We start from the raw sequence: 27256 nt of genomic DNA, 5'->3' as shown, positions 1-27256 counted from the left end.
TCTACTGTTCCGTATGGGAAAACTCTTTTGACTATGAATGGTCCAGACCATCTTAATTTCAATTTTCCAGGAAATAGCTTGAATCGTGAATTGAAAAGAAGAACTCGGTCTCCTTCTTTAAATTCTTTTGAACTTCTGATTCTTTTATCATGCTATTTCTTCGTTCTTTCCTTATAGATTAACGAATTTTCGTATGCTTCATGTCTTAATTCTTCTAATTCGTTTAATTGACTTAACCGTAGACGTCCAGCTTCATGTAAATCAAGATTACATGTCTTCAAAGCCCAAAATGCTTTGTGTTCAATTTCTACTGGAAGATGACATGCTTTTCCGTAAACGAGTTTAAAAGGTGTGGTTCCAATTGGAGTTTTGTAGGCTGTTCTAAAAGCCCAGAGTGCATCCTCCAATTTAATGGACCATTCCTTCGGATTTGATCCTACGGTTTTCTCTAGAATACGTTTTAAAGCTCGGTTGGTATTTTCAACTTGTCCACTTGTCTGTGGATGATATGCGGTGGAGATTTTATGAGTTACTCCATATCTTTTAAGAACTTTCTCAAGCTGATTATTACAGAAATGAGTTCCCCGATCACTTATTAAAGCTTTCGGTGTTCCAAACCTTGCAAAAAGACGTTTTAAAAAGTTGACTACAACTCGTGCATCATTAGTTGGGAGAGCTTGTGCTTCCGCCCATTTAGATACATAATCAATGGCTACGAGAATGTAGAGATTATTATGAGATTTTGGAAATGGACCCATAAAGTCAATACCCCAAATGTCAAATACTTCACATACTTGAATGACATTTTGTGGCATTTCATCACGTTGACTTATTTTTCCAGCCCTTTGACAAGCATCACAGGATTTGCAAAGAAGGTGTGCGTCTTTGAAAATTGTAGGCCAATAGAATCCAGGATCGTAAACTTTTCTTGCTGTTAGTTGAGGCCCATAATGCCCTCCTATTGGTCCTGTGTGACAATGGTTTAAGATTTTACTAGCTTCATCTCCGAATACACATCGGCGTATTATTCCATCGGGACAACTTTTAAACAGATGTGGATCTTCCCAGAAATAGTGTTTTATATCACTAACGAATTTCTTTCGTTTTTGGTACGACAATCCTTTTTCAAGGAATCCACATACTAAGTAGTTTGCATAGTCTGCAAACCATGGAATTTCATTATAATCTATCTTCAATAGATATTCATCAGGAAAGTTGTCTTGTATGGCCGATTCATTTAGAACTTCTAATTCGGGATTTTCAAGACGAGAAAGATGATCAGCGGCGAGATTTTTTGCTCCTCTTTTATCTCGGATTTCAATATCAAACTCTTGTAAGAGTAAGATCCAACGGATTAATCGTGATTTAGCATCTTGTTTCGAAAATAGGTATCTAAGAGCAGAATGGTCGTTATAGACCACCGTTTTTGCTAGAACGAGATATGAACGAAATTTGTCAAAAGCAAAGACAATAGCAAGGAGTTCTTTTTCAGTAGTTGTGTAGTTCGTTTGTGCTCCTTGTAACGTCTTACTAGCATAATATATAGGTTGAAATCGTTTTTCAATCATTTGTCCTAAAACGGCTCCCATTGCAAAATCACTTGCATCGCACATTAGTTCAAACGGTAGATTACAATTTGGTGTTATCATGATCGGCGCATTAGTGAGTTTCTCTTTAAGAATATTAAAAGATTTGATACATTCCTCTGAAAAGATGAATGGAGCATCCTTTTCTAGGAGTTTATTCATAGGAGTGGCAATTTTAGAAAAATCTTTAATGAAACGTCGGTAAAAACCGGCATGCCCTAGAAAACTCCTAACTCCTCTAACATTGGTGGGATGTGGAAGTTTAGCAATTACATCTACTTTAGCTCTATCCACTTCAATTCCTTCCTTTGAAATTTTATGACCAAGAACGATGCCTTCTTTAACCATGAAATGGCATTTCTCCCAATTAAGTACTAGATTTGATTGTTCGCATCTAATAAGCATTCGTTCAAGATTAACTAGACATGATTCAAATATATCACCGAAGACTGAAAAGTCATCCATGAAAATTTCCATGCATTCTTCTATCATGTCGTGAAAAATCGCCATCATGCACCTTTAAAAGGTTGCAGGGGCGTTGCAAAGTCCAAATGGCATGCGTTTGTAAGCAAAAGTATCATAAGGGCACGTGAATGTGGTTTTTTCTTGGTCCTCGGGTGCTATTGGAATTTGAAAATATCCGGAAAATCCATCAAGAAAACAATAGTAACTATTTTCGGCTAACCTTTCCAACATTTGATCAATAAAAGGTAAGGGAAAGTGATCTTTTCTGGTGGCGTCATTTAATTTTCTATAATCAATACATACACGCCATCCTGTTACAGTTCTAGTAGGAATAAGCTCATTTTTATCATTTGTAATGACAGTCATGCCACCCTTCTTAGGCACGCATTGAACTGGGCTTACCCATGGACTATCAGAAATTGGATAAATTAAACCTGCATCAATCAGTTTAATAATTTCTTTCTTAACAACATCTTGCATATTAGGATTTAGTCTTCGTTGGCGTTGCACATACGTTTTATGACCTTCTTCCATAAGGATTTTATGTGTGCAATACGAAGGACTTATTCCTTTAATATCATGAATCTTCCATGCAATGGCTGGTGTATGAGCTTTTAATACAGAAATGAGTTGAGATTTTTCATTTTCAGTAAGAGAAGACGATATTATTACAGGTAATTCAGATTCACCATGTAAATAAGCGTATTCCAAATGGTTTGGAAGTGGCTTTAACTCTAATGTCGGAGGTTCTTCTATCGATGATTTATATCGATATCTGTCTTCTTCTTTTAGCATTTGAATTTCTTCTGTTGTTGGTTCATATCCATTAGCTATTAGTGTAGCTAACATTTCAGTTTCATCAATTGGTTCAGTTCCTTCTCCTAAAGAACATTCTCCTGTTCCTTGTAATTCTGGAAATTCTTCTAACAATTCTGCATGTGAATCTATAGTTTGAATATAATAACATGTATCATCTGTAGATTGTGGTTGTTGCATTGCTCTATCAACTGAAAAGGTAACACTCTCGGCCTCTATACTTAGGGTCAGTTTTTTACCGAACACGTCTATCATTGCTTTAGCCGTGTTTAAGAATGGTCTTCCTAATATGAGAGGAACTTGAGAATCTTCTTCCATGTCCAGAACAACAAAATCTACTAGAAATACTAAAGTACCAACTTTAACTAGCATGTTCTCCATTATCCCTCTAGGATATTTTATTGATCTATCGGCTAGTTGTATGCTTATTCGTGTTGGTTTCAATTCTCCAAGGTCTAGTTTAGTGTATAGTGAATACGGCATTAAATTTATACTAGCACCTAAATCTGCCAATGCTTCTATTGAACTAAGACTATCCAGAAAAAATGGAATTGTGAAACTTTCTGGATCTGATAATTTTTCTGGTATCTTATTCAACAGCACTGCTGAACAATTAGCATTCATAGTAACAGCCGAGAGTTCTTCCATTTTCTTTCTATTCGAGATTAGATCTTTCAGAAATTTAGCATATCTAGGCATTCCTGAAATCACATCAATGAAAGGAAAATTTACATTTATCTGTTTAAACATATCCAAGAATTTGGATTGCTCGGCTTCAAGTCTCTCTTTTCTCATTTTACTCGGGTAAGGAAGTGGTGGTTGGTATGGTTTAACATAAGGTTTAGTCTTAACTGTGTTATCTTCATTAACCTTTTCAACTACCGGTTCTTTTTTCTTATCTTGTTCAGGTTGTGGTTCTTGTGGAGTAGGAATAGCGTCCTCAGAAATTACAGGTATTTCAGGCGGTTTAAGTGTAATACCACTTCTTGTGGTAATAGCTTTAGCTGTTTCATTCCGGGGGTTAGCATTTGTATCACTAGGTAAACTTCCCGGTTTTCTTTCACCTATTAACCTTGCTAGGTTACTTACTTCTTGTTCCAAGTTTTGAATAGAAGCTTGTTGATTTCTAAATGCTTGAGCATTTTGTTCATTGGTTTGTTTCTGAGATGTGAAAAACTGTGTTTGAATTTCAACTAGCTTCGTCATCATATCTTCTAAATTTGGCTTTTTATCATCGGTTTGTGGTGGTTTGTTTTGAAAATTAGGTCTTTACTGGTTGTAAGTATTGTTGGATACTTGTTGACTACTAGGACCTTGTTGGTTGTTGTATGGAATATTTCAGTTATAATTCTGGTTTTGATTGTAAATTGGTCTTGGCGGTTGATAATTATTCTGATAATTATTTCCAGGCCTTTGGTTTAGATATGAAATATTCTCTCTTTGTTCCATTGTTAGTTCAATACTGAGACAATCTTTTGTCAAATGTGGTCCTCCACACTGCTCACAACTAATTCGTATTGAGTGAATATCCTTAGTCATCTTTTCCATTCGTCTCTCGACAGCGTCTATCTTTGCGAAAATGGAATCTAAGTCATGGCTAGAATCGGCTCTAGCTGCTTTAGATGATCTAACGATATCTTTTTCTTGGTGCCACTCATGTGAGTGGGAAGCAGTGTTATCAATAATTTTGTAAGCATCAGTTTCTGTTTTCTTCATAATGGAACCACCAGCTGCTATGTCTATGTCTTTTCTTGTAGTGATGTCGCATCCTTGGTAGAATATTTGTACTATATGACAGGTGTCTAAACCATGTTGCGGATATCCTCTTAATAACTTTCCAAATCTTGCCCACGCCTCATATAAAGTTTCATTTGGTTTCTGTGTGAACGTAACAATTTCTCCTTGAAGTCTCACGGCTTTAGATGCCGGAAAGAATTGTTTAAGAAATTTTTCAACTAAAACGTCCCATGTATCAATCGCCCCTTCAGGTAACGATTCCAACCAATCTTTGGCTTCTCCCTTTAAAGTCCAGGGAAATAACATGAGATATATCTGTTCATCCTCCACTTCTCGGATTTTAAATAGTGTACAGATCCTATTAAAGGTACGAAGATGTTCGTTTGGATCTTCCTTCGGCGCACCACTAAATTGGCATTGATTAGTCACCATGTGTAGAATTTGTCCTTTGATTTCATAATCTGGCGCATTAATGTCTGGATGAGTAATTGCATGACCTTGGCAGTGCGTTTAGCTCTCATTCGGTCTTCCATACTTAAAGGTTCCAGATTCTCCATGATTGAATTTGTTGAATCTGAATCACTAGAGGATTCTGATTTAATGGTTCGTTCCTCAACAATCTCTGTTTGAATGATTGGTGGTTCCGGAGGAAAAATTAATGGTTCAGGATCTATGAATCGTCCCTGAATATTCTCCGGATTCTCAATTGTGAGGTCGGGTTCAAAAAATGGATAATCGGAAATTTGAATTGGAGTACTTGGTCGACTGGATGACGATTCTAAAGAAAAATTAACGGCGACAATATTTGCTAGATGTCTTGATCTGGTTACAGGTGGTGAACGTACAAAAGGTGGTGAACGTCTTGCTCGGTGCATTCACTGAATATCCTATTAGTTTTTAAAAGGAAAGAAAAATTATATAAGTTATCCAATTAATAGACTTTTCTGATTTTGCCCACGTTTCGAATAGTCAAAAGATGCAGCAGAGGGGCAGGATTCGTTTGGTCTCAATATAATTGAGTACTGTTTGGCTCCAATAACCCGGTCCACGTACAAATCCAACTATTACTACGAACCAGAAAATTTTGATGTCTATCAATTTAACCACTTAAAATAAATTTTCGTAATTTTAAGAAATTCAGAGAAGAAGTAGAAAAAAATTCTATGTCCTAAAAACTAGAATGGCGAGAAATAAGAAAGAAAAAGAAAGAGCGCGTCGAAATAGGTCGAAAAAGAAAAGGGTTGAAAAATAAAAGGCGTCGAAAAATAAGAAAGAAAAAGAGTGACTTATAAAACTTAAAAACACTCGACTAACCCAACCTTATTACTATCACTAACTTAAAATTAAAATTGCAAATTGAGATTACTAATTGGAGTGATAATTAATACATAGGTAAAAGGCGTCGAAAAATAAAAATAAGAAAGTAGCGCGTCGAAACTTAAAAAGGAACTAAAAACTAAGAATTAAAAGTTGCGTCTAAAAATATTAAAGCTTACAAGTAAAACTATATCCCTAATGACAATATCTTAAAAAGGTACTAAAATTTAAAAACGGCGTCGTAAAATTCTAAAGCACCTAAATTTTAGTCTAAAGAGAAAGCACTTAAGGGATTTTACGGCAAAGCCTAAAAATCTATAAATAAATAAAATAACTATGGCAAAAATTAAGTCTTAAAACTAAATACGAACGAAAAATATAAAAATTACGCTAAAACAATTAAAAAGGGACAAAATATAAAAATATACTAAAAGTTGTAAAAAGTACAATTTTTATAAAAATATTATTTTTATATTATTTATTTTATAAAAGTATTAATTTTTCATATATTTATAAAACTAATTAAAACTTTAAATACAAATTAAATAACAAAACTAAATTAACTAATAAAATACTAAACCCTAATTAGGGTTTAAGTATAATTAATAATAATACTCCGTAATGATTACTGAATTAGGGTTGTATGTGGCCTGTCAGAAGACCTCATGCGATCGCATGAGTTTATGCCTTCGGGCTCATGCGATCACATGAGCTTGGATTTTGGGCCAGTTTACGGGCTGTAACAGTACCGGGCTCGAGTATTTATTATTTTTTTTTTTCTATTTTGCTGTTTTGATTTTTCTGTTTTAAATAAATACAAAATATTTAAATAAAATTTATATTTTTACAAACTTAAAAATAAAAATAAAGAAACTTTATAAAACTTATATATTTAACAAACTCTTAAAAATATTTATATTTTTGTTTTTCTTTTTATATTTTAGAATATTTAAAACGTATTTTTACAAAAGTGTATTTTTTTTATAAAAGTAAACTTAAAAATAAAAATCTTTTTTTTTTGTTTTTTTTCTTATATAGCGTTGCGCTTCCGGCGTTTAAGCAGAATTTGTTCCCCGGCAGCGGCGCCAAAAATACTTGATGTTATGCAGAGGTGTATATGAAATAGCTTTATTTTTTACAACTAAATACTATTAAATACGATACAATTTTACACAAGATATTTATTTATTTATAGAATGGATATACTTAAACATTGCTACAACACTTATAGGCAGTGTACCTAATCGTACAGTAGTGTAATTTTTAGTAAGTCCGGTTCGTTCCACAGGGAAAATCTTTAAACAAAGCTTAACGCTATATTAGTTTTAATTTATAAAAATACAAATATATATATAAGTAATATTATTATTATAAAAGGGAGATTTTACCGTTTAATGACCGGTTTGTCAATTTTAAAACTTAGTCGCAGTTAAAACCTAATGTAAAATATTAAAAATAAATACAAGACTTAATTTAAAGCGTAAAGTAAATAACGATAAGGAAATTGCGATAAATAAAATTGCGATAAAATAAAATTGCGATAATTAAAAAGTACAATAATTAAAAGTGCAATTAAATACAAAAACAATAAATAAAAGTGCAATAATTAAAAGTGCAATTAAATATAAAAGAAAGGAAATTAAATATGAAATAAAAGAATTATGCTTATTTAAACTTCCGTAATCATGATGTTTGACGTGTTGATTTTAGTTTTATGCCCATGGGTTAATTGTCCTTTGTCCTGGATTATTCAATATGTCCGTCTGGTTTTTGTCCATAATAGTCCATCAGTCATAAATATAAAGTGCGAGTATCCTCGTCAAATTTTCCTTATACCCGAAGTCAAATATTCCAACTAATTGGGGACTTAAACTGTAACAAGGTTTTAATACTTTGTTTAATAATTACACCAGGTTATCGACTGCGTGTAACCCAAGGTTTTAATACTTTGTTATCAATTATGCCAAGTGTCCTTGTACATAATTTCACCCCTGTTTTAATAATTTCATAGACTATTAATCCATTCCCGTGTCCGGTTAAATGAACGATTATTCGTACATATAAATACCCCGCCCATCGTGTCCGATCGAGTGTATATGATTATTTATAGGGACGTCCAATTGTAAATCTTTATATTAAAATTAACAAACTATCATTTAGTTAAAAAAAAATATAAAGCCCATTAATAGCCCATAGTCTAATTTCCACAAGTGTCGTTCTTTTGTCCAAACCCCAATTATGGTACAAAGCCCAATTACCCAATTTTAGTAATTAGCCCAACATCATGATTACTTCGATTTAAATAAGCATAATAATAACTTAGCTACGAGACATTAAATTAAAAAGGTTGAACATAACTTACAATGATTAAAAATAGCGTAGCGTTACACGGACAGAATTTCAACTTACACCCTTACAACATTCGCTAACATACCCTTATTATTAGGATTTAAAATTAAAATTAAAATTAAAATATAAATATATATATATATATATATATATATATATATATATATATATATACACGTTTACATATAGATAGAGAGATTGATATATGGATATTGATGAACCAAACACTCGTTTTTATAGGGCATGTGGGCTGGAAAAGGTGCTCATGCAATCGCATGAGCTTTGCCCTTCAGGCTCATGCGGTCGCATGGCCAGCTGGGGAGGCTCAAAAGTCTACAAAAACGTGGGCTGCTTATTTATTTATTATATAATATAATATATATAATTAAATTTAATTATATATATATATTATATTATATTCTTGTACTCCGTTGACTTGTAATTTTTAGTCCGTTGCGTCGAGCGTTGAGAGTTAACTCTGGTCCCGGTTCCGGATTTTCGAACGTCCTTGCGTATAATTTAATATCTTGTACTTTGCATTTTGAATCTTGTACTCTTGTAATTTCGAGACGTTTCTTATCAATAATTGGAACCTCTTTGATTGTATTTTGTATTTTTGAGCTTTTTGGTCGTTTGCGTCTTCAATTCGTCGAATTTGTCTTTTGTCTTTACCTTTTATTATTTAAACGAATATCACTTGTAAATAGAACAATTGCAACTAAAAGCTTATCTTTCTTGAGGAATAATGCTATGAAATATATGTTCGTTTTTAGCATTATCAATATCTTAGAATTTCTAACATCGATGGATGATGAAGAAGATTTGTCCGTAAAGTTTTAGAGTCTGGAGCAAGGTATTGGTTAATGACTTTAGCAGACACTAAATCATTTGGATTCTTTGAAGGCAGGTTTAGTCTTTGTGATTTGTCCACAGCCTCCTTCATGATTTGCTCAATCCATTTCCAGTTCCAAACCTTCTCTTTTTCTGAGCTTTTCCAATACATTATTCTTTATCATTAAGCTATTGACAGTTATGGTTATCTATAGTTTCTGCTGCTTCATTCAGCTTTTTAAAATTCGGAGAACTAGTTCGTAGTTTAGGGCATTTTTCAGAAACTTCACATTCGAAGTATATAAGTCTAGGAGATAGACGTTATATGTACACATATAACTGTTGGCGTAGACATGCTGTAAGATTTCAAAATACTGATTGCTGATTCCCAGTAATTGGCATGACAATTCTTGTTACAAGATGCGGATGAGTAAATGATGGGGTTTCAATAAATTTAATGATTTTTCGGAAAGTCAAAGATCAGTGAAGTTGTTGGTAAGTTTATTGCTAATGTGGTGAGATATAAAAGGTTCTCCGGTAACGATGATGAAAGGGCAACGTCTATATCGAGGTTATAATAAGACTGTTTCAACTGAAAAGTCGAAGTTGACTTGCTGGAGCTGTGACAAAATTGACTAATTTGAAAAGGAATCGCAAAGTTATTTTTGCTAATAAATGCCAAAGGGTCTGACACGGATACGTGTTAAACTATGACTTTGTTTTTGAGAGCTTTTAAGGTGCAAGACTGTGGTTAATATGTGGTTAGATCATCATCTCGATTGGTCAGTATTTCAAATGTCTTCAGGAATTTCGAAGGGTTTGAACACAGATTGTAATCGTTAATATACATATGATGTTCTAGGATTTTTGAATGATACAAATATTTTTCTGAGTTCTATGAATATAAATGATGTTCTAGCACAGTTTTGAAGTCAAAGTATAGCTTTGAAAGATGTAGGAATCTAAGAGTGATGTCTTCTGTTAAATTTTGACTTGGATTTTGATTTGTCAAAATCAGAATATGTAATCAAATTTAGATGAGAAACATTGTTTTGATTTCTATGAAAGGATGTACATTGTTGTGAAAGTAGTGAGTATAGTTGATGATTGCGAAATCATATTCAAAGAATGTAACATATTAATTGTGAATTTATATATCTCTCGTGTATTACCTACCCGTTAAAATTTTTTTCACAAATAACATTTTTGTACAAATGAATTTTATTACAGTCTTTATAAAAATATATATGTATGTATATTTTCTTCAAATGTAATGTAGATTTAATAAGTTAATATTAAATTAAACTCATTTGATTTTCGCCTGGAATTAGAAATGAATAATGTCTAAAACTTTAGAAATTTCCTAATTTTTGTGGATTATCACTTCATCGTAAATGAAATTATGAATCAATGCTTCATCATTCATTTTTATTGATATTTATTTGGTGAATGATGTTGGTGTTCGTGGGATTCTTGTGAACTTCACAAGGTACGAATGATGTTCTCTAGAAAGTTTTGAGTATATCGAAAGTGTAAAATCAAATATGTAATTTAATAATACACTTAGTTTATTATGAAATAGAATTCATTGAATTGAAACCAAAATTGTAATTAACGATGGTTAAGTTGTTAACGAAGGATGTACATCATAGCATATTAATAATATGAATTTAACCGAGTAGTATCTACCCCTTTTTAATTCATACATAATAGCTTCGTACGAAAAGATATATTATGGTTTCAAAATTTATATATATAAGATATACATATAAATTCTTCAGCGAAAATGAGTTAATACTTCATAACTCGTTGATACAATATACGCGTTATTGATTAGTGATGATGTTTGCGGTGATTATAGATCTGGTGGAGCTTGTGATGTTGTAAGTGCTGCTGATGTTGATGATGCTGACGATACTGACGGTGCTGGTGATGTTGACGGTACTGTTGATGTTGTTGGTAAAACAAGTCTAGCTTGTAAATCGAGAACCATCCTATCAGGGTTTCTACTCTTCCTTCTATCATTTCGGTTCACTCATCTGATTTATGGTTAAGGCTAGAATAGATAATATCAGAGACTTTGGAGATTACATAATAGCCACAGAATGTTTCTCCAATGAAATTATAGATTAATACTTCATCGGTTATTGTTGTTGGTACTCCTTGGTATCTATGGTGCATGTGATGTTGATGCTCGAGGTACAGATTGTGATGTTAAGGTGTGTGATGCGGATGTTGCTGTTGGTGGTGCTGATGGTACTGTTGGTGTTGTTGATGGTGGTATTGTTGCTGCCGGTGCTGCTGCTGGTGCTTGTAATCTTTGCACCATATCCTCCAAAGTCACTACCCGAGCGTGAAGCTCGTTGACTTCTTCTATTACACCGGGATAATTGGCGGTTCGGACGAGCGGTTGAATAAGATCTAGAATTTGAGATAATATGTAGTCGTGACGAGACACTCTGGAAATGAGAGAGAAAATGGTGTCTCGGACAGGTTCTCCAATAAGTGCTTCAGGTTCATCGCCAAGAGGGCAATGTGGTGGATGGAAGGGATCACCTTCTTCCTGTCTCCAATGATTTAATAGACTACGAACCTATCCCTAATTCATCCAGAATAGATGATGGCTAATTGGTTGATCCATTCCGGTCACACCGCTTTCGGAGCTCGAGTGAAACTCCATATCGAAATCCGAGGGACTTGAATTAGTGCCGAGTTCCATTTCGTATGATTGAATAAATGATTTTTCTATATGAAATGATTTTCGGCTATCGGATGGTATTCTAATTTCATAGAATATCTATATATATAGAACAAAAGGTTTCGCAGATTACGGAGGAATTTACGGAATATGTCAGGCAAAGTTTACAGTTCAGATACGCTAAGATGTGAATTAGCAGATACGCTAAGATATGAATTTTGTCTATACATTATTCATGCAATCAATGCAGTAAAATGTGTCTAGACTAAGAATGATAAGCAGGTGATTTTCGACAAAAATGATAAGCAAAACTTTTGACATGCAGACACGGTCGAAGTCCAGACTCATTAATGCATCTTAATATCTATCAGTTAGACATACTAATGCAAGACCTGGTTCGCTAAGACCACCGCTCTGATACCACATGAGACGACCCGTCCTAATCCATCTGGACGAATACATTACATTTGGTTACATCGCGAGGTACTTGACCTCTATACGATTCATTTTACAAATATTGCATTCGTTTTTAAAAGACAAACTTTCATTACATTGAAAGTTGACGGCATGCATACCATTTCATAATATATCCAACTATAATTGACTTAATAATAATCTTGATGAACTCAACGACTCGAATGCAACATCTTTTGAAATATGTCATAAATGACTCCAAGTAATATCTTTAAAATGAGCAAATGCACAGCGGAAGATTTCTTTCAAACCTGAGAATAAACATGCTTAAATGTGTCAACCAAAAGGTTGGTGAGTTCATTAGTTTATCATCAATAATCATTTCCATCATTTTAATAGACCACAAGATTTCAGATATTTTATTGTACAAGTAACCCGAGTACAAAATAGTACGCATAGCCTGCGAATTAAAAATCATTCATATGGTGAACACCTGCTAACCGACATTAACAAATGCATCTAGAATATCCCCAATATAAATGTACACTCATCTGTATATAAAATCGAAGTACTAAAGCATCTGTAACCCAGATGGGACGTGTCAAAGTCCATAGATCTATCTTCAGGATTCGCATCAATTTGGGGGTCTGTTCCCAAATTCTTAGGCTACCAAGCTAAAAGGGTGATATCCAGTATAATAATTCAACCATAGAATGTAGTTTCAAGTACTTGTGTCTATTTCGTAAAACTGTTATAAAAGCAGCGCATGTATTCTCAGTCCCAAAAATATATGTATTGCAAAAGCATTTAAAAAGGGAGCAAATGAAACTCACAATACGATATTTTGTAGTAAAAATATGCATACGACGAAACTGAACAATGCAGGGTTGGCCTCGGATTCATGAACCTATATCAATTATATATATTAAAACATATAATCGTAATCGGACAAGTTTATATTTTATTATTAATTGTTATGTTAGTAACTTATATATTTCCTTTAATAACTAAATTAACTATACTTATTTTATATACTTTAGATAATTAATTAGTATTTTTATGAAAATATTAATGTTGTTATGTGATATGTTTTAAATATATTCTTATATAGCTATTTATTTGGTAAAATAATATCAATAATAATAAATAAAAATTGGTATCTTTTTATGATAATAACAATAACAATAATACTAAAAGTAATTAGATTTAGTAATGATACTGAAATTAATAGTCTTGATAATAATACTAATAATAAAAGTAATATTAGTAATAATAATAATTTTAATAAAAATGATAATAATGATAAGATAAAAATGTTAGTTTTCATAGAAATAATATTTTAAATAATAATGGTACTTTTAATAAAAAAAATAATGATTTTAATATAATTTTTAATAATAATACCAATATTAATATTAAATGATAATTCTAATACTATTATTAATAATAATAATACTTTTAGTAATAATAGTCACAATAATAATACTTATGATAATCATAATACTAATACTCATATTAATAATAATATATATTTTTCATAATAATGATAATGATAATAATATTAATTATACTAATAATCTCATTTCTAATATTGGTAATAATAATAATTACTTAATAACAATCAATAATCAATAATAAATAATAAATAATAATAATAAATAATAATAATAATAATAATAATAATAATAATAATAATAATAATAATAATAATAATAATAATAATAATAATAATAATAATAATAATAATAATAATAATAATAATAATATTAAGAGTATTAGTAACAACTACCTCAAAGGAGTAGCCTTTAAAAAAATGCCCAAGTCCGGATTTGAACCCGCGACCTCTCGGTTAAGCACAACACGCCCAACCACTGAACCATTGTTACTTTTCTTATCTAATTACGATTTTTATTTCCTTTAACATGATTTTTGTTTTCATCTTTTCCACTACTATCACCACAATAATCAGTCTCACTTATCCTCCATCATCATGATCAACTTTATCTTTACCACCTTCGTTCTTCATTCGTATCATCACCTTTATATTATCAACCATCTTCACCATCAAATTATAATCATCATCGCTCATTAACATCATCTCATACTCATCGTCTAACCTTTTTCATTTCATCTAGCACCCTTATTCTAATATCCAACATCATCATCTATATAATATCATAGTTATTAACTCATCATCACTTTATATTGCATCGTCCAAAATAGGAAAAAAAAAAATAACAACGGAATGGCAGTAGTCTAGTACTCGAGCAAAGTGGTTTTTAACATGGCCCAACATCATAAACAAGCACGGCCCAAGGTGTCTCACTAGTCCACCTAGTAGTTATCGGCCCAATACAAGAGAATTCATGATCACGGCCCACCAATCAATTCGTTATCAAATACAGAATAGAGGTTCCCTTGGTTTCATTTTTAAAACAGAAAAGGAACAGTTATTATGCCGTGTTTGAATAAAATAAACCAAGTGGGTTATAATATGTCAGCCATCTAATTGTAATTTATCCCACCAATTATTCTTTTCACTAGTGCATGTCTATTGTAACTGAATAAATGTAATAGCAGATGCATACATGATCGTTTTTGCAAGTGGGTTGGTGAAAAAAGAATATATGCAATATTACGGTATTAACAGCAACAACAATCTGGGTTGGTAGGTGGCTTGTGTCGGACTGACCCAGAAACAGAAACAATCAACAGTAAGCTCAACAGGTGTGGCTCTTGGCTTTGGTTCGAACAGTATTACAAAACATAACTGTAACAGAAGTTGATAAAAGGTGATGGGTTGCAGTTACTATTAAGTAAAGAGGAGCGGTTGTTATGATTTCCAATAGAAAAAGAAAGTGTTAGTAGTAAAGGTGTAAGTTGTGATGGGTGTTCGATTGTAATGATTTTGGGGTGGCATTTGGGTGGTGCACTCGGTGGTTTGAGGATGGTGATTATGGGTGTTTATGAATCAAAAAAGAAAATAATAAACGGATTAACAGCTGCAGTAGCTAAAACAATAATGAAGAAGGAAATGGGTATTTACGATTGTACCTAATGTTGATGCTCTGGTCTAAAACAGAAAACATACAGATGGTTATTATGATGATCAATTTGGTAGGTGTTCTTGTGTGGTTTGGCCTTCAATTTAAACAAAAAAAATAGACAGTAGAATAGATGTACACGATGGTTGATCATGGCGGTTTGTTCATGGTGGTTTACGGTTGGTGAAGGTGATTGAGGGTGGTGATGGATTCGATTGTGATGATGGTTTAGTCGATTAAGAAACGAAAGAGAAAGCAAAGTGGTTCTCGTGGTGGTTTAAATGGTATACGAGTTGTGGTGTTTGTTCAAGGTTGAAGATTTTGGTTTCGTTGGATGGTTTGGACAGAAGATAGGAGAAAATACAAGCAGGGGGTTGTTGGGAATGGTAGTGACTAGTGGCGTGTGGTGGTGTTGCCATGGTGATCCGACTGTAAGGTGGTAGTGGTGATTAGATTCCATAGAAGGGAAGTAGATAGATAGTTTTATATGTATGTGTATATATCTCATGTATGCTTATATATTTATATAAGTTTTAGAGAGATGAATGAATATATATATTTCAATCATTCAAATTCCTAAATATCTGTAAACACGATTGATAGAATAATAATAATATAATAATAATTATAATAATATTATTAATAAAAACGTGTAATTTGTTAGCCGCCTATTACTATTGGTTTACTATTTCGATCACGGACTGGATTTCGTGATCTATTGTTAAATATTTGCGGATAATAATCTTCAGAAAAATCTCAAATTTTTAGATTAACTATATTTAATTATTTTGGTCATTATGGTATAAAATTCGATCCTTAATTTATTAAATAAAAATTACATCAACTGTCCCTCTCAATTCTGGGTAAAATATAAAAAGTGCTAAAATTTAATAACTAGATCCTAAATACATTTTTAGTAAGCCTAAAATTTATAGAACTCATTTTCGGATCACTGTTTATTTTAATATCGCATAAGTTCGTTTTTAACTTGCTTAATATCAATCGAAATATCAAACGAGTACTACAATTATTTAATATTTATTTTTAATATACTTTTATTTATATATAGATATGTTTTTAAATAATTTTTATAATATCATATTTCATAACAACAACATTTAATATTTCAAATTATACTTCCAATTATTATTTATATATATACACTCATATCTATTTACAATTAATTGTTCGTGAATCGTCGAAACAGTCGAAGGTCAATTGAATATATGAAACAGTTCAAAATTTTTGAGACTCAATATTACAGACTTTGCTTATCGTGTCGGAAACATATACAGATTAAGTTTAAATTTGATCGGAAATTTCCGGGTCGTCACAGTACCTACCCGTTAAAGAAATTTCGTCACGAAATTTGATTGGGATCGTCATGGTTGACAATAAGTATGTTTTCATGACGCATATGAGCTGATAAATAAAGTTTTATTACTGTTGAGTAATATGGATAAGATAATTCGATTACTCAAAGAGTACGAGTGAAGTTATCACAAAAGAGCAAAATAAAGAAGTAAAGATTCATCTTAGCTTTTTACGTAGTCAGGGTTAAATTTAAAAAATAAGGTGCGTCTTAACTTTTAACGTTGCCTTAGTTGAATTCCAGAATTCAAGGGATTAAAGAAAATCTTCTAAATCTATAAGATCGAATTCTTCAGGATTTAAGGGAATTAGGATCTCTATAATTAAATATGGTGATCTGCCTCGATTACTCTGTCTGATGTTCCCATTATAAATTAAACTTTTTCCGTTCCATTATTTTCACCATTCCTATACTTTCTTTCTTAGTTCATACATCCAAAAGATTATGAAAATGTTTAATCCCGTTCTAATCCTTGATATTTCCCTAATTATCATTTCTGTCATCCTTCTTTTCAATCTTCTACCAGAAAAATCTGTTTACTTCTACTATTACCTTGGGGTGATACTATTCTTAATTCTACCGTGTCTTTATATTGCTATTCGTATTAATATCCACGGTTTGTAACCTCCGTGTTGTTCTTGGGCTTTATATTTTCTCTTATATTTTGGAGCTCTTTGCCTTTTTATTCTCTTCTCGACCTCTAGTAAAGCGAGTAATGGTCCAGAATTCGTAGATAGGAATTTCGGAATGAACATAGTTAATGTTCTAAGAAAAAAATTGAAATAGCACGGTCTTGATTTGTCAAATTACCAGAATATCCGAAAAAGATCGAATCATCAAGAAAGTATTGTCTTGATATTTTTAGAGGTTAAATAGAATAGAAGAGTCGTGTAACATGGCATATGATGATGGTACTATGAATCATCACATTCCATTAGAAGCTCAGCATGATATTATAAAGTGTAACAAAGTGTATATGTATTGAAAATTTACAAAAAGTATTTAACACGTACTGTACAACATTTTGTTATCTAACATTCGTGACTGAAATGCAGAATACGACTTGCACTTTGTGTACATGACAGGACAGGTACGTGTGATCTTATCCTCTTTGATTCTTAACACAAAAGGTTTAGAGTTTTGGGTTTAGGGTTTAGGGTTTGGGGTTTTATATATATACAAGCCGTAATTGTGATATTTTCTCATCAATAAAATCTAACTTTTGTTTCTATATATATAGGTGGGTGAACATGAAAATCACATCGTCAAAATCGATAATAAATACTTCGGAATCACTGTGATAATAATTCGATTGCATATCAAAAGACACCAACAAGCACACCAATTCAAAACAGCAGTTGTGGATGTCATACTTAGAAAATAATAAAGGGCAGGCAAGCTATAGACACGTTCGATAACAATGTGGTTGTCCCATTCTGGTTGTCATCTGTTTCCTATAACAATACAATTCAGGTAATAACAATATTGATTTCTTAAAGATTTTTATTGCATGATTAGTTGTTAAAACATTGTCATGGTCTTTATTTGATACATGGTTGCACGCGATAAGTGCACAGTGTTATGCTAAGAGTAAGTTCATAGTCGTATGTGCAAATATCTGGATTTTGAAGAAGTGGCAATATTGTTGCAATTATTTTGGTTTGTTATTATCATTACTGTGTTGATGCTGTATACACTTGGTTCCATTCTTTTTGAAGTTATAAGCATTATGATAAGATATAGGCATTGTTTTATAATAAACGTAGAAATGAACACATATAGTATATCAGAAAACTTTTCCCTTGAAATGATATAGGCTATAACATGTATTAGCTATATATAATGAAGGAAACATGAAGATAAGTCTGACTACATCTGGAATGAATAAATTATGAACTTTTTTTGCTTATGATTTTGAAATATAAACTTCTAACAGATTCCAATGGGGTGCATGTGAGGGCCAGCTGATGTTATGCGAGGTGTATATAAAATAGCTTAAATTTTAGCAGGAAATACTATTAAATACGATACAATTTTACACAAGATATTTATTTATTTATAGAATGGAAATACTTAAACCTTGCTACAACACTTATAGGCAGTGTACCTAATCGTACAGTAGTGTAGTTTTTAGTAAGTTCGGTTCGTTCCACAGGGAAAATCTTTTAATCAAAGCTTAACGCTATATTAGTTTAATTTATAAAAATACGAATATATATATAAGTAATATTATTATTTTAAAGGGGGGTTTTTTTACCGTTTAATGACCGGTTTGTCGATTTTAAAACTTTAGTCGCAGTTAAAACCAAATGTAAAATATTAAATAAATAAAAGACTTAATTTAAAGCGTAAAGTAAATAACGATAATGAAATTGCGATAAATAAAAGTGCGATAAAATAAACTTGCGATAATTAAAAAGTACGATAATTAAAAGTGCAATTAAATAACAATAAATAAAAATGCGATAATTAGAAGTGCAATTAAATATAAAATAAAGGAAATTAAATATGAAATAAAAGAATTATGCTTATTTAAACTTCCGTAATCATGATGTTTGACGTGTTGATTTTAGTTTTATGCCCATGGGTTAATTGTCCTTTGTGCTGGATTATTTAATATGTCCGTCTGGTTTTTGTCCATAACAGTCCATCAGTCATAAATATAAAGTGCGAGTGTCCTCGTCAAATTATCCTTATACCCGAAGTCAAATATTCCAACTAATTGGGGACTTAAACTGTAACAAGGTTTTATTACTTTGTTTAATAATTACACCAGGATGTCGACTGAGTGTAACCCAAGGTTTTAATACTGTGTTAACAATTATACCAAGTGTCCTTGTACATAATTTCACCCATGTTTTAATAATTCTAGTGGCTATTAATCCATTCCCGTGTCCGATTAAATGAACGATTATTCGTACATATAAATATCCCGCCCATCGTGTCCGATTGAGTGTATATGGTTATTTATAGGGACGTCCAATTGTAAATCTTTATATTAACATTAACAAACTATCATTTAGTTAAACAAATATAAAGCCCATTAATAGCCCATAGTCTAATTTCCACAAGTGTCGTTCTTTTGTCCAAACCCCAATTATGGTACAAAGCCCAATTACCCAATTTTAATATTTTTAGCCCAACATCATGATTACTTCGGATTAAATAAGCATAATAATAACTTAGCTACGAGACATTAAATTAAAAGGGTTGAACATAAATTACAATGATTAAAAATAGCGTAGCGTTACACGGACAGAATTTCGACTTACACTCTTACAACATTCGCTAACACACCCTTATTATTAGGATTTAAAATTAAAATTAAAATTAAAATATAAATTATATATACATATACTACGTTGAGTGAAGAAGAAAAAGATGTTTTTGTGGTGCACCAAAGCTCGATTTTTATAGGCATGTGGGCTGGAACTGGGGCTCATGCGATCGCATGGATTTATGCCTTCCAGGCCATGCGATCGCATGGCCAGCTGGGGAGGCTCACATTTGGTTGTTTTCTTCTGCCGACGGTTTTATAATATAATATAATATATATATTAATTTTAAGAATTAATTATATATTATATTATATTTATGTGCATAGTTGACTTGTAATTTTTAGTCCGTTGCGTCGAGCGTTGAGAGTTGACTCTGGTCCAAGTTCCGGATTTTCGAACGTCCTTGCGTACAATTTAATATCTTGTACTTTTCGTTTTGAATCTTGTACTCTTGTAATTTTGAGACGTTTCTTATCAATAATTGGAACCTCTTTGATTGTATTTTGTACTTTTGAGCTTTTTGGTCGTTTGCGTCTTCAATTCGTCGAATCTGTCTTTTGTCTTCACCTTTTATTATTTAAGCGAATATCACTTGTAAATAGGACAATTGCAACTAAAAGCTTGTCTTTCTTGAGGAATAATGCTATGAAATATATGTTCGTTTTTAGCATTATCACCAGCTTTGCGACGAGCCAATCCGTAACGTTAAATTTAAAATCGTGGATGCGAAAATTGTACCAGAGCCACTACATTGTGGAACTGGTCAAATCATTCCAACTGCTCGTCGTGTGGCTTATTCAGCTTTTCTCATGGCAACACCACGGCTTATGTGAAATGTCCCGTTCTTATTGATTAAAAATGTTCCATATTAATTGATTTCGTTGCGAGGTTTTGACCTCTATATGAGACGTTTTTCAAAGACTGCATTCATTTTAAAACAAACCATAACCTTTATTTCATCAATAAAGGTTTAAAAAGCTTTACGTAGATTATCAAATAATGATAATCTAAAATATCCTGTTTACACACGACCATTACATAATGGTTTACAATACAAATATGTTACAACAAAATAAGTTTCTTGAATGCAGTTTTTACACAATATCATACAAGCATGGACTCCAAATCTCGTCCTTATTTAAGTATGCGACAGCGGAAGCTCTTAATAATCACCTGAGAATAAACATGCTTAAAACGTCAACAAAAATGTTGGTGAGTTATAGGTTTAACCTATATATATCAAATCATAATAATAGACCACAAGATTTCATATTTCAATACACATCCCATACATAGAGATAAAAATCATTCATATGGTGAACACCTGGTAACCGACATTAACAAGATGCATATATAAGAATATCCCCATCATTCCGGGACACCCTTCGGATATGATATAAATTTCGAAGTACTAAAGCATCCGGTACTTTGGATGGGGTTTGTTAGGCCCAATAGATCTATCTTTAGGATTCGCGTCAATTAGGGTGTCTGTTCCCTAATTCTTAGATTACCAGACTTAATAAAAAGGGGCATATTCGATTTCGATAATTCAACCATAGAATGTAGTTTCACGTATGTAGTGACCCGAACTTTTCCATGTTTATATATATTAATTGAGATTGATATTTACATGATTAAATGTTTCCAACATGTTAAGCAATCAAACTTGTTAAGACTTGATTAATTGAAATATGTTTCATATAGACAATTGACCACCCAAGTTGACCGGTGATTCACGAACGTTAAAACTTGTAAAAACTATATGATGACATATATATGGATATATATATAGTTAACATGATACTATGATAAGTAAACATATCATTAAGTATATTAACAATGAACTACATATGTAAAAACAAGACTACTAACTTAATGATTTTTAAACGAGACATATATGTAACGATTATCGTTGTAAAGACATTTAATGTATATATATCATATTAAGAGATATTCATACATGATAATATCATGATAATATAATAATTTAAAATCTCATTTGATATTATAAACATTGGGTTAACAACATTTAACAAGATCGTTAACCTAAAGGTTTCAAAACAACACTTACATGTAACGACTAACGATGACTTAACGACTCAGTTAAAATGTATATACATGTAGTGTTTTAATATGTATTTATACACTTTTGAAAGACTTCAGTACACTTATCAAAATACTTCTACTTAACAAAAATGCTTACAATTACATCCTCGTTCAGTTTCATCAACAATTCTACTCGTATGCACCCGTATTCGTACTCGTACAATACACAGCTTTTAGATGTATGTACTATTGGTATATACACTCCAATGATCAGCTCTTAGCAGCCCATGTGAGTCACCTAACACATGTGGGAACCATCATTTGGCAACTAGCATGAAATATCTCATAAAATTACAAAAATATGAGTAATCATTCATGACTTATTTACATGAAAACAAAATTACATATCCTTTATATCTAATCCATACACCAATGACCAAAAACACCTACAAACACTTTCATTCTTCAATTTTCTTCATCTAATTGATCTCTCTCAAGTTCTATCTTCAAGTTCTAAGTGTTCTTCATAAATTCCAAAAGTTCTAGTTTCATAAAATCAAGAATACTTTCAAGTTTGCTAGCTCACTTCCAATCTTGTAAGGTGATCATCCAACCTCAAGAAATCTTTGTTTCTTACAGTAGGTTATCATTCTAATACAAGGTAATAATCATATTCAAACTTTGGTTCAATTTCTATAACTATAACAATCTTATTTCAAGTGATGATCTTACTTGAACTTGTTTTCGTGTCATGATTCTGCTTCAAGAACTTCGAGCCATCCAAGGATCCATTGAAGCTAGATCCATTTTTCTATTTTACAGTAGGTTTATCCAAGGAACTTAAGGTAGTAATGATGTTCATAACATCATTCAATTCATACATATAAAGTTATCTTATTCGAAGGTTTAAACTTGTAATCACTAGAACATAGTTTAGTAAATTCTAAAATTGTTCGCAAACAAAAGTTAATCCTTCTAACTTGACTTTTAAAATCAACTAAACACATGTTCTATATCTATATGATATGCTAACTTAATGATTTAAAACCTGGAAACACGAAAAACACCGTAAAACAGGATTTACGCCGTCATAGTAACACCGCGGGCTGTTTTGGGTTAGTTAATTAAAAACTATGATAAACTTTGATTTAAAAATTGTTATTTTGACAAAATGATTTTTATTATGAACATGAAACTATATCCAAAAATTATGGTTAAACTCAAAGTGGAAGTATGTTTTCTAAAATGGTCATCTAGACGTCGTTCTTTCGACTGAAATGACTACCTTTATAAAAACGACTTGTAACTTATTTTTCCGACTATAAACCTATACTTTTTCTGTTTAGATTCATAAAATAGAGTTCAATATGAAACCATAGCAATTTTATTCACTCAAAACGGATTTAAAATGAAGAAGTTATGGGTAAAACAAGATTGGATAATTTTTCTCATTTTAGCTACGTGAAAATTGGTAACAAATATATTCCAACCATAACTTAATCAACTTGTATTGTATATTATGTAATCTTGAGATACCATAGACACGTATACAATGTTTCGACCTATCATGTCGACACATCTATATATATTTTGGAACAACCATAGACACTCTATATGTGAATGTTGGAGTTAGCTATACAGGGTTGAGGTTGATTCCAAAATATATATAGTTTGGGTTGTGATCAATACTGAGATACGTATACACTGGGTCGTGGATTGATTCAAGATAATATTTATCGATTTATTTCTGTACATCTAACTGTGGACAACTAGTTGTAGGTTACTAACGAGGACAGCTGACTTAATAAACTTAAAACATCAAAATATATTAAAAGTGTTGTAAATATATTTTGAACATACTTTGATATATATGTATATATTGTTATAGGTTCGTGAATCAACCAGTGGCCAAGTCTTACTTCCCGACGAAGTAAAAATCTGTGAAAGTGAGTTATAGTCCCACTTTTAAAATCTAATATTTTTGGGATGAGAATACATGCAGGTTTTATAAATGATTTACAAAATAGACACAAGTACGTGAAACTACATTCTATGGTTGAATTATCGAAATCGAATATGCCCCTTTTTATTAAGTCTGGTAATCTAAGAATTAGGAAACAGACACCCTAATTGACGCGAATCCTAAAGATAGATCTATCGGGCCCAACAAGCCCCATCCAAAGTACCGGATGCTTTAGTACTTCGAAATTTATATCATATCCGAAGGGTGTCCCGGAATGATGGGGATATTCTTATATATGCATCTTGTTAATGTCGGTTACCAGGTGTTCACCATATGAATGATTTTTATCTCTATGTATGGGATGTGTATTGAAATATGAAATCTTGTGGTCTATTGTTACGATTTGATATATATAGGTTAAACCTATAACTCACCAACATTTTTGTTAACGTTTAAAGCATGTTTATTCTCAGGTGAATATTAAGAGCTTCCGCTGTTGCATACTAAAATAAGGACAAGATTTGGAGTCCATGTTTGTATGATATTGTGTAAAAACTGCATTCAAGAAACTGATTTCGATGTAACATATTTGTATTGTAAACCATTATGTAATGGTCGTGTGTAAACAGGATATTTTAGATTATCATTATTTGATAATCTACGTAAAGCTTTTTAAACCTTTATTTATGAAATAAAGGTTATGGTTTGTTTTAAAATGAATGTAGTCTTTGAAAAACGTCTCATATAGAGGTCAAAACCTCGCAACGAAATCAATTAATATGGAACGTTTTTAATCAATAAGAACGGGACATTTCAGTTGGTATCAGAGCGTTGGTCTTAGAGAACCAGAAAATTTGCATTAGTGTGTCTTATCGAGTTTGTTAGGATGCATTAGTGAGTCTGGACTTCGACCGTGTTTTCTTTAAAAATGATTGCTTAACATTTTTGTTGGAAACTATATATTTTTAACATATGAATATTATGTGATATATTAATTTCTTAACGTGTTTGATAGATGTCTACCTCTAGAACAAGTCCCATTGACTCACCTAATAATAATGAAGAGTCAAATGTAAATTGGAATGATTCGTGGACTGATTCACAAGTTCCCGAAGAGGAACCGGAAGAAGAGTCGGAACCGGAAGAAGAATCGGAACCGGAAGAAGAATCGGAACCGGAAGAAGAATCGGAACCGGTGGGGGAAATAATAAAACGGTTAAGTAAAAGAGAATCCTCAACCAACCGACCAAGGTTAATTATGGTCAATGGTGTTTCCGCCAAGGAAGCAAAATATTGGGAGGATTACCAATTCTCCGATGAATCGGATTCCGACGAGAATTCCGATGATGTTATAGAAATTACCCCAACTGAATTTAAAAAGGCAAAAGAAAATAATAAGGGAAAGGGCATAAAAATAGAGAAATCTAATTCCAACCCCGATGAACTTTATATGTATCGTCAACGCCCAAAGTCCTTAAGTTGTAACAATGACCCGGGAACCTCTAAACCACCAGGTTTTTCTAAACCAATGTGGACAACGACGGCTCGTATTAGGGGAACATCATATATCCCTAGAAACTTGGCAAAACGAACCAAAACCGAAGAAGAAGAAACGAGCGAGTCGGAATAAGATAGTTGTATTCGTGTGGTGTAATATATGTAATATAGTGTTCTTATGCTTTATGATATATGTAAAAATTGCTTGTATTAATAAGTATTTTTTTTTATGAATCTAACTCTTGTCTATTTTACAGTTTAAAAACACAAAATGGATAGACAACCCAATATTTTAAGAGACCTACCCGGAGACATGATTGATGAAATCTTGTCTAGAGTCGGCCAGAATTCCTCGGCACAACTATTTAAGGCGAGATCAGTTTGTAAGACATTCGAAGAACGTTCCAAGAATGTCTTGGTTTATAAGAGACTTTCGTTTGAAAGATGGGGGATATCACATTGGGAAACCCATAAGTTACGATGTGTTTACTTTGACGCATATATTGCGGGGAACCCAAATGCTATTTTACGCAACGGGTTAAGAAATTATTTTGACTCAATATATCCGAATATTGGACTTCGTGATTTAGAAAAAGCGGCTAACATGCAACATAAAGAAGCATGTTATGCTTACGGATTAGTAATGTTCGCTTCTCACCAAAGTGAGAACAAGAACATCGGGCTACAACTATTAAACAAAATGTTTCCACAAGTGACGGAGTCGGTAATTGGGGTAAGAAATGAGGTTTTTAGATTGTTACGGGACTGTTGGACATTACGTAACCCTCGTCCCTTTGACGATGTTACAACACGCTGTCTTATCAACGGCCATAACGGTTATGTTCCACAAGACCAAGGATGGGAAGTAGTCCTAGTAAAACCAGAATGCATGACTTGTTTCTGGACGTATGAATTACGTGTCTTTATTGCCTTTGCTGAACGACTTGTGTACTAGCTAGAATTATCTTCACAACTATCTTGTATCAAAGTTATTGTGTGCTATATTTCATGGTTTATGTAAAATAAGCGGTATTGTAAGTTTGTAAAATATTGTATAAAAGTTTGAACGCGAAATATTATTATAACCAGTTTTTCATATAGAATTGTAGTAGTTGAATTGTATATTAGCTACTAAGTATGAACTTAACGGGTAGGTACTACCCGAATTTAAACTTATAAAACGCTAATATGAAGAAAAAGCTTTTATAAATGAGTTCATATTATGCTACTAAATACTATTAACTACTCTTAATATTCTGTATGATTAACTTGTTCCATTTAACTATTTTGAAGGAAATGGCACCGACTACTCGACACACCGTGAATATGAATGAAGAGGAATTCCGTACTTTTCTAGCTTCAAACATAGCCGCAGTACAGGCTGCGCTACATACCAACAATAACGTTGGATCCAGCAGTACAGGAAATCGTGTAGGATGCACCTACAAAGAATTCACTGCCTGCAAACCTTTGGAATTTGATGGAACCGAAGGACCGATCGGATTGAAACGGTGGACCGAGAAGGTCGAATCGGTGTTTGCCATAAGTAAGTGTACTGAAGAGGACAAAGTGAAGTACGCTACGCATACCTTCACAGGTTCTGCGTTAACATGGTGGAATACCTATCTAGAGCAAGTGGGACAAGACGATGCGTACGCACTACCGTGGTCAGCATTCAAGCACTTGATGAACGAGAAGTACCGTCCCAGAACCGAGGTCAATAAGCTCAAGACAGAACTTAGAGGGTTACGAACCCAAGGATTTGATATTACCACGTACGAAAGACGATTCACAGAATTGTGCCTATTGTGTCCGGGAGCATTCGAAGATGAGGAAGAGAAGA

The 27256-nt window shown here is 32.4% G+C and overlaps 1 protein-coding gene across 1 annotated transcript in view; it reads left to right on the top strand.

Annotated features, from left to right (window-relative positions):
• LOC139888913 (110 kDa U5 small nuclear ribonucleoprotein component CLO-like) overlaps positions 1-27256 on the top strand; it is a 75176-nt gene that overhangs the window by 27357 nt on the left and 20563 nt on the right. Inside the window, exon 3 of the mRNA XM_071871894.1 lies at positions 20576-20736. Coding sequence (XP_071727995.1) covers positions 20576-20736 — 161 coding nt within the window. The remainder of the gene's footprint in view (positions 1-20575; positions 20737-27256) is intronic.

Source organism: Rutidosis leptorrhynchoides, chromosome 2, assembly GCF_046630445.1.
Source record: "Rutidosis leptorrhynchoides isolate AG116_Rl617_1_P2 chromosome 2, CSIRO_AGI_Rlap_v1, whole genome shotgun sequence".
Lineage (NCBI taxonomy): Eukaryota > Viridiplantae > Streptophyta > Magnoliopsida > Asterales > Asteraceae > Rutidosis > Rutidosis leptorrhynchoides.
Note: the sequence above shows the minus strand (reverse complement) of the source record. Positions and strands in the feature narration are given on the sequence as shown.